Source organism: Danio aesculapii, chromosome 12 (assembly GCF_903798145.1).
Source record: "Danio aesculapii chromosome 12, fDanAes4.1, whole genome shotgun sequence".
NCBI classification, from domain to species: Eukaryota; Metazoa; Chordata; class Actinopteri; order Cypriniformes; family Danionidae; genus Danio; species Danio aesculapii.
In genome coordinates this window covers 51095923-51105922 of record NC_079446.1, presented here as the reverse complement: position 1 = coordinate 51105922, position 10000 = coordinate 51095923, and the positions used below count along the sequence as shown (strand labels likewise).

At 40.0% G+C, this 10000-nt stretch overlaps 1 protein-coding gene across 1 annotated transcript in view; it reads right to left on the bottom strand.

Moving 5' to 3' along the window:
* The window catches only part of LOC130238168 (calcium-activated potassium channel subunit alpha-1-like), a 71116-nt gene that overhangs the window by 30713 nt on the left and 30403 nt on the right, over positions 1 to 10000 (bottom strand). Inside the window, exons 8-14 of the mRNA XM_056469078.1 lie at positions 6191 to 6301; positions 5984 to 6089; positions 5699 to 5781; positions 5548 to 5617; positions 3415 to 3570; positions 3226 to 3335; positions 760 to 828 (exon numbers count right to left, since the gene is read on the bottom strand). Coding sequence (XP_056325053.1) covers positions 760 to 828; positions 3226 to 3335; positions 3415 to 3570; positions 5548 to 5617; positions 5699 to 5781; positions 5984 to 6089; positions 6191 to 6301 — 705 coding nt within the window. The remainder of the gene's footprint in view (positions 1 to 759; positions 829 to 3225; positions 3336 to 3414; positions 3571 to 5547; positions 5618 to 5698; positions 5782 to 5983; positions 6090 to 6190; positions 6302 to 10000) is intronic.

Here is a 10000-nt window from a genome sequence, read left to right as displayed (position 1 = left end):
TACAACATAAGACGCGAGCGTAAAGTAGTTCAGCAAAAATCTTTATCATTTACTATAAAAATGATAGGTTACTATCTTTACTAGCTGTTGATTTTATTGATGATATCTGTCATTACTTCTTGTTATTATTTTTATTTTACTTTTTTTGTATCTGTTATTTATTTATCTGTATTTTCTACTTTTTATATTATTTGTTTACTATATATATATAATGTAAATTAACATCTACTTTCAGATTCATTGCATAAAAATATTAAAGTCTTGTCTGTTAAAGCTAAACCGGTTTGGAACTAAATGAGGGTTTGACTTTTGTCTGAACTGTTGCATACAGTATGTGTGTGTGTGTGTGTGTGTGTGTGTTGATCACCTTTACTGTTTACACACACACAACTTGACCAGCAGGACAGAAACTGAACGCATCTCTTGAAAATCTACACATTAAAGATTTTAACCAAACGCAGGAGCGTCTGAGCGAGATGTGCATGTAAATGTTCAAGAGAATCTGACATGACCAGAACACACCAAACACACACACACATCAGCGGGTCATACCATTTTCCACCCCTGTGTGAAACAAACACAGACAGCAGCAGTGAGAGCAGCACACGCATACACACACACACACACACACACACACACACACTCTCTCTCTTTCTCTTACACACACATGCACGCACGCACACACACACACACACGCAAGCACGCACGCACACACTCTCTCTTTCTCTTACACACACATGTACGCGCTCGCACACACACCTGCTCTCTCTCTGGTCTGATTTATACTCGATGGCGATCAGCAGCAGCTTCAGCTTCACATAGCAGAGTCTGAAAACACAACAGACAAAACATTACATCATCTGTCCATCCATCCACCACTCCATCTGTCCATCCATCCACCACTCCATCCATCCATCCATCCCCCACTCCATCCATCCATCCATCCACCACTCCATCTGTCCATCCATCCACCACTCCATCTGTCCATCCATCCCCCACTCCATCCATCCATCCATCCATCCACCACTCCATCTGTCCATCCATCCACCACTCCATCTGTCCATCCATCCCCCACTCCATCCATCCATCCATCCACCACTCCATCTGTCCATCCATCCACCACTCCATCTGTCCATCCATCCCCCACTCCATCCATCCACCACTCCATCTGTCCATCCATCCACCACTCCATCTGTCCATCCATCCCCCACTCCATCCATCCATCCATCCACCACTCCATCTGTCCATCCACCACTCCATCTATCCATCCACCACTCCATCTATCCATCCACCACTCCATCTATCCATCCACCACTCCATCTGTCCATCCATCCACCACTCCATCCATCCATCCATCCATCCACCACTCCATCTGTCCATCCATCCACCACTCCATCTGTCCATCCATCCCCCACTCCATCCATCCATCCATCCCCCACTCCATCCATCCATCCATCCATCCACCACTCCATCTGTCCATCCATCCACCACTCCATCTGTCCATCCATCCCCCACTCCATCCATCCATCCATCCATCCACCACTCCATCTGTCCATCCATCCACCACTCCATCTGTCCATCCATCCCCCACTCCATCCATCCATCCATCCATCCACCACTCCATCTGTCCATCCATCCACCACTCCATCTGTCCATCCATCCCCCACTCCATCCATCCACCACTCCATCTGTCCATCCATCCACCACTCCATCTGTCCATCCATCCCCCACTCCATCCATCCATCCATCCACCACTCCATCTGTCCATCCACCACTCCATCTATCCATCCACCACTCCATCTATCCATCCACCACTCCATCTATCCATCCACCACTCCATCCATCTGTCTATCCATCCATCCATCCATCTATCCATCCATCCACCACTCCATCCATCCATCCATACATCCACCACTCCATCCATCCATCTATCCATACATCCACCACTCCATCCATCCATACATCCACCACTCCATCCATCCATCCACCACTCCATCTATCCATCCACCACTCCATCCATCTGTCTATCCATCCATCCATCCATCTATCCATCCATCCATCCACCACTCCATCCATCCATCCATACATCCACCACTCCATCCATCCATCTATCCATACATCCACCACTTCATCCATCCATACATCCACCACTCCATCCATCCATCCACCACTCCATCTATCCATCCATCCATCACTCCATCGGTCCATCCATCCACCACTCCATCCATCTGTCTATCCATCTACTACTCCATTCTTCCATTCATCATCACTCCATCCAACCATCCATCCATCTACCACTCCATCCATCCATCCATCCATCCATCCATCCATCTGTCTATCCATCTACTACTCCATTCATCCATCTCTCCATCCATCCATCACTCCATCTATCCATCCACCACTCCATCCATGCATCCATCACTCCATCCATCTGTCTATCCATCTACTACTCCATTCATCCATCCATCATCACTCCATCCATCCATCTCTCCATTCATCCATCCATCTGTCTGTCCATTCATCTCTCCACCCATCCATCTGTCCATCCATCTATCTATCCATCCGTCCATCCATCCACCACTCCATTCATCCATCCATTTGTCTGTCCATCCATCCATCTATCCATCTTTCCATCCCTCCATCTCTCCATTTATCTGTCCATCTGTCTATCCATCCGTCTTTCCATCCATCTCTTCATCCATTCATTTACTACTTCATTCATCCATCCATCCATCCATCCATCCATCCATCCATCCATCCATCCATCCACCCATCTCTCTACCCATCCATCCATCCACCTATCTCTCTATCAATCTACTTCTCCATTTATCCATCTCTCCATCCATCCATCCATCCATCTCTCCATCCATCCATCCATCCATCCATCCATCCATCCACCACTTCATCTATCCATCCATCATTGCCATACTTCCATTTGTGCATTTTTTGTTGCATTTTATATACTATATACTATATTAAAGCAATTAAAGGGACTATATAATAAATACAATCCACCAAAATGTATTTAATTACTAAAAAAATGTTATTAATTAAAAACATTATTTAAAAAATCATTTATTCTTTGACCTCAAAAACCACTGATCTCAACAAAAGCTCCACAGAATTGAGCAACACGTCATTGATCTGGTGTTAAATTCAGAGATGGCTGAATCACAAACCCCGGAGCGTGTGATTACACGTGGACAGATGTTTCTCCATACTTACTCACAGACGGTGGGGAAAGATAAACCCACGAAGGCACTGGACAGATACTCGGTGTACATCTCATTGGCTACTCCTTCTAGATAATACTTCTGCCATGTGTCCTCCTCAATCTGCACAGAGGAACGCCAAGAGTTTCAGAGATTCAGGGCTGATGTGTGTGTGTTCTGTGCTGCACCTGCGCACACACACCTTGATATAGGACCTCATTGAGAACAGGTTGGCCAGCATGGTGGAGAGCCCCTGTGCCAAGCAGCTCTGGGCGATGAAGCCCAACTTCAGCTCCGCCAGGCAGATGGCGTCATCTCCTTCCTTCCAGTTCCAGCTCGGGATGTTCAGCAGATGAGCCTGAAGGAGAACACACACTCACTGTCACATTTATAATGGTATAATCATTGCATAATTACTGTAAAAAGCACTGTAAAATCACTGCATACTCACTGTAAACTAACTGTTTAATCACTGCATAATCACCACATACTGTATCAAGCACTGTATAATCACTGTATACTCACTGCATACTCACTGTATACTCACTGTATGCTCAGTATAATCACTATTTAATCATTGTATAATACACATATGCTCTGTATACTCACTATATACTCACTATCTAATCACTGTATAGTCACTATATAGTCACTGTATAATACACATGTACTCCTTTTATAATCACTGTATACTCACTGCATAATTACTGTATACTCACTGTATACTTACTGTTTAATCACTGCATAATCAACACATACTCACTGTATCAAGCACTGTATAGTCACTGTATAAAGCACTGTATAGTCACTGTATAAAGCACTGTATAGTCACTGTATAAAGCACTGTATAGTCACTGTATACTCACTGTACACTTTCTGTATAATCACTATAAAAGCACTGTATAATACATATATACTCTGTAAAATCACTCTATACACACTATATAATCACTGTATAGTCACTATATAATGCAGAGTATAGTCACTATAAAGCCACTGTATAATACACATGTACTCCCTTCATAATCACTGTATACTCACTGTATAATAACTGTGTACTCACTGTATACTTACTGTATAAATCACTGTATAATGCACTGTTTAGTCACTATATAATCACTGTATAATACACATATACTCTCTGTACTGCACTGTATACTCATTGCATAATGCACTGTATAATCACTGTATAATGCACTGTATACTCACAATATACTCACTGTATAGTCACTATTTAATCACTGTATAATACACATATACTCTGTATAAAAACTGTATACTCACTTTATGCTCACTGTATATTCACTGTATAATGCACTGTATAATCACTATATAGTCACTGTATAATACACATACACTCTGTGTATAATCACTATATACTCACTGTATACTCAGTACATTCACATATACTCTGTATAAAAACTGTATACTCCCTTTATACTCACTGTAGTCATTGTATAATGCACTGTACAGTCACTATATAGTCACTGTAAAATTGCTGTATACTCACCGTATAATCCACTGTATAATCACTGCATAATGCACTGTATACTCACTATATACTAACTGTATAATCACTGTATAAAGCACTGTATAATCAATATACAGTCACTGTATAATACACACACTCTCTGTATAATAACTGTATACTCACTATATACTCACTGTATAATGCACTGTATAGTCACTATATACTTGCTGTATACTCACTGTATTACACATATACTCTGTATAATCACTGTATACTCACTATATACTCACTGTATAATCACTGTATATTGCACTGTATTGTCACTATAAAGTCACTGTATAATACACATATACTTTGTATACTCACTGTATAATGTCCTGTATAGTTACTGTAGTCATTATATAATCACAGTATAGTACACATATACTCTCTGTATAATCACTGTATACTCACTATATACTCACAGTATAATCACAGTATATTGCACTGTATAGTCACTATATAGTCACTGTATAATACACGTGTACTCACTGTTTAATCGCTGTATACTCACTGTATAATGTCCTGTATAGTTACTGTATAGTCATTATATAATCACAGTTTAGTACACATATACTCTCTGTATAATCACTGTATACTCACTATATACTCACTGTATAATCACTGTATACTCATTGTATAGTGCACCTTCTGTTTATACTTTCTTGCACTGAATGTAATATTCACATTTATATGCATTAATCTGCTCTATATTTCATAAAGCTAAAGCACATACCCATAATTTATGATTAATATACCCTGATATTTTTACTTCTGCATTTCAGCCGTGAGTTTGATCTCTTTAATAGGGACAGAAGCTCTCACCTTATTGTGGTACTGCAGCATCTGTGTAATGATGCGTATCTTTGGATGGTAGTTTTTAATGGATATCACCCTAGAAAAACACAAATCTATATTACGATCAGGATTATAATCACAAATCATCTGAAGTATAATAATGCAATCAGTTGATCACCTCATGATATTGGATGCGTCTTCTGCATCAGGGTCTGCACAGTATTTATTGGCCAAGATCAGACAGGCATCGGCCGATTCAATCTGGACAAATTCAATGAAGACTTTTAAGAGATTTAAAGAGAGATTTTTGACTATGAAGGCTGGCTTTATGACTTATGTCTTATGAACACCCCTTCAAGTAAAATGTTACCATTACTTTTTTGGGAGTAACTCAATATTGCAATGCATTACTTTCCCCAACACAACACTGTTTTTCTGCTGCTGCTGATAATAAAAGCGTCACCTTTACTCGAGCGAGATCGTGAGGATTGAGCACAGAGCCCTGGTAAAACTCCACCTGGGTGAAATGTCTCTTAAATAAGGCTTCCAGCTCAAGATTAGGGGAAATACTGGAAATAAAGAGAGCAGAGCAGTGTTAGATAGAAGCAGACGGCGACCACACAGAACACACAGAACACACACACACACACACACACACCATTATACTCACTTATGGAGAAAAACTATTTCTACATTGACATCATCCCTGTCCTTGTGTAGGAAGTCTTTGAGGAAGTTGGAGACGCTCTCAAGTGTGATGTGTCCACACACCACGATATGCCTGAGGAACGAGTTATTAGCAAACACACATTAGCACACACACAAGCACAATATCTATAGAACAAACCACTGTTATACAATGACTTGCCTAATTACCCTAGTTAACCTAGTTGCACCTTTAAATGTGACTTTAAGCTGAATACTAGTGTCTTGAAGAATATCTAGTCTAATATTATGTGCTGTCATCATGACAAAGAGAAAATAAATCAGTTATTAAACTATTATGTTTAAAGTATGTTGATAAAAATCTCTGTTAAACAGCACTGTCTAAAAAATGAAACTGAATTAAAGTTTGTAAAATGTCTTATTCTGTTGAACAGTCATTAATTACTACAGTTAATACTACAGTATGCTTTCCTTTAAAGAAGTTGTAAATACTATAATATATACAGTATAATACACTTTACAATAGCATTATAGTAATAAATACAGACTAAAATCACAAAACAAAACTGTACAGCCCAGAGCATCTGAATCCTTCAACAAGCATGATTAAGAAGAGTAATCCATACAAATGATCACTGATAATTAAATAGGAATATATGTTTTAAATATTTTCAGTACACTGCTTTAATGAGCTACTTTACTATGCTATTTGTGACACCTTGTGGCTTAAAATACAGCTTTTAATCATGTTAAAAATGCAACTAACAACATTATTTAACTATAATACTTTAGTAATAATAAAGTAATAATTCTTTAAGCACATAATTTTATTACTATTGATTATGAATATTAATAGCTTTTACATATTTTTGCAGCTTTTAACAGCACATATATATATATATATATATATATATACACACACACACACACTGGCAACTTTATTAGGTACACCATACTAGTACCAGGTCTGCCTTAATCGTTCACGGCATAGATTCAACAAGGTGCTGACAATCTTCCTCAGAGATTCTGCTCCATATTGACATGATAGCATCACACAGTTGCTGCAGTTTTGTCGGCTGCACATCCATGATGCCAATCTCCCGTTTCACCACATCCCAAAGGTGCTCTATTGGATTGAGCTCTGGTGACTGTGGAGGCCATTTGAGTACAGTGAACTCATTGTCATGATCAAAAACCAGTCTGAGATGATTGGTGCTTTATGACATGGTGCGTTATCCTGCTGGAAGTAGCCATCAGAAGATGGAGACACTGTGCTCATAAAGGGATGGACATGGTCAGCAACAATACTCAGGTAGGCTGTGGTGTTGACACCATGCTCAATTGGTACTAATGAACCCAAAGAAAATCTCCCCCACACCATTACACCACCACCACCAGCCTGAACCGCTGATACAAGGCAGGATGGATCCATGCTTTCATGTTGTTGAGGCTAAATTGTGAGCCGAGCATCTGAATGTGTCAGCAGAAATGGAGACTCATCAGACCAGGCAACGTTTCTCCAATCTTCTATTCTCCAGTTTTGGTGAGCCTGTGTGAATTGTAGCCTCAGTTTCCTGTTCTTAGCTGACAGGAGCGGCACCCGGTGTGGTCTTCTGCTGCTGTAGCCCATCCGCCTCAAGGTTGGACGTGTTGTGTGTTCAGAGATGCTCTTCTGCAGACCTCGGTTGTAACGAGTGCTTATTTGAGTTACTGTTGCCTTTCTATCAGCTGGAACCAGTCTGGCCATTCTCCTCTGACCTCTGGCATCAACAATGCATTTGCGCCCACAGAACTGCCGCTCACTGGATATTTCCTCTTTGTCGGACCATTCTCTGTAAACCCTAGAGATGGTTGTGCGTGAAAAACCCAGTAGATCAGCAGTTTCTGAAATACTCAGAGCAGCCGGTCTGGCAGCAACAACCATGCCACGTTCAAAGTCTCTTAAATCCCCTTTCTTCCCCATTCCGATGCTCGCTTTGACCTGCAGCAGATCGTCTTGACCATGTCTACATGCCTAAATGCATTGAGCTGTTGTCATATGATTGGCTGATTAGAAATTTGCGTTAATGAGCAGTTGGACAGGTGTACCTAATAAAGTGGCCAGTGAGTGAGCCTGTATATATCTGAGGTGGGTAAACTTGGTCCTGGAGGGCCGGTGTCCTGCACAGTTTAGCTCCAACTCTAATCAAGATCACTAGAATTCTATAAGCAGGTGTGTTGAAAGACACTGATTGGCATGTTCAGGTGTGTTTGATTAGTGTTGGAGCTTAACTGTGCTGGACACCGGGGGATGGGGACCGAGTTTGCCCATCCCTGGTATATATGTTCTGGCTGCAAACAAAAAAATCTCCTGTTTTCTTTAGAGGCTGGGATATATTGTATATATGCATTTTAAGTGTTTTTGTACGTGTTTGTTTGTATTGTTTAGTTTTGCCCCATTACTATTAACTCTGCATGTTTTGTCCCTCTGTCTGCCTGTTTGCATTGTAGTATTTGCATAAGTAAATAAAAAATCAATAATGACAAATAATAAATTATAATAATTTAGAATCTCCTAGGCAAAGCTCCAGTTGTGTATTTGTGAACAACATTCAGGACGGTACATCACGACACGTACAGCACATGTAGAAAAGCCCAAAAGTGTCACAAATAGCACAGATTAGCAAGCGGTGAGCAACACACACACAACGCCACAAGCAATGAGATGATGATGTGTGCCATTCTAGACCCCAGACCCTCATAAACCTACAGTTGCTATGGTAACACAACAGCTACAGTAATTGATCTGTTGTGGTGATTCTACAGTTGCTATGGTAACACAACAACTACAGTAATTGATCAGTTGTGTTGATTCTACAGTTGCTATGGTAACACAACAGCTACAGTAATTGATCTGTTGTGGTGATGCTACAGTTGCTATGGTAACACAACAACTACAGTAATTGATCAGTTGTGTTGATTCTACCGTTGCTATGGTAACACAATCACTACAGTAACTGATCTGTTGTAGTAGTTCTATAGCTACTATGGTAACAAAACAACTACTATTATTGATCTTGTTTAGTAATTCTATAGTTCCTTTGATAACAAAAACTACAGTTATTGATCTGTTGTAGTAATTCTATAGTTGCTATGGTAACAGAACAACTACAATTATTGATATTCTGTAGTAATAGTACAGCTGCTATGGTAACAACAATTACAATGATTCATCTGATGTAGTAATTCAATAGTTTCCATGGTAGCAACAACTACAGTAATTTATCTGTTAAAGTAATAGTAATTCTACAGTTGCTACGGTAACACAGCAACCACAATAATTGATTTGTAACATTATCTACAATGATTGCTTTGCTGTAGTAATTCGGCAGTTGCTATGGTAACAACAGCTACAATGATTGATCTGTTGCAGTAATTCTCCAGTTGCTATGGTAACACAACAACTACAATAACAGATTTGTTGCAGTAATTCTACAGTTGCTATGGTAACACAACAGCTATAGTAATATAAACAAATGTGCCAATACTGAAGTTTTCTACACATAAAGTGTACATTTTACTACAATACATTAGAGTTTACTGTAGTAAAAACTAAAGTACACTACAGTCTAATGCTCCTTTAAGTATAGGAGCCCCTCTGACATCACAGGAAGTTCCTGTGAGAATAAGAACCTGTTGATCATTAGAGGGTCCATGACTTACTTTCGTCCTCGGGTCGAGTTATAACTCCCTCCGTATTTCTTCCGATTAAGGATGAGAGCAGCGATTTCAGGCACGTAGCGAGCAAACATTGCCTACATGCATGAGACAGAGA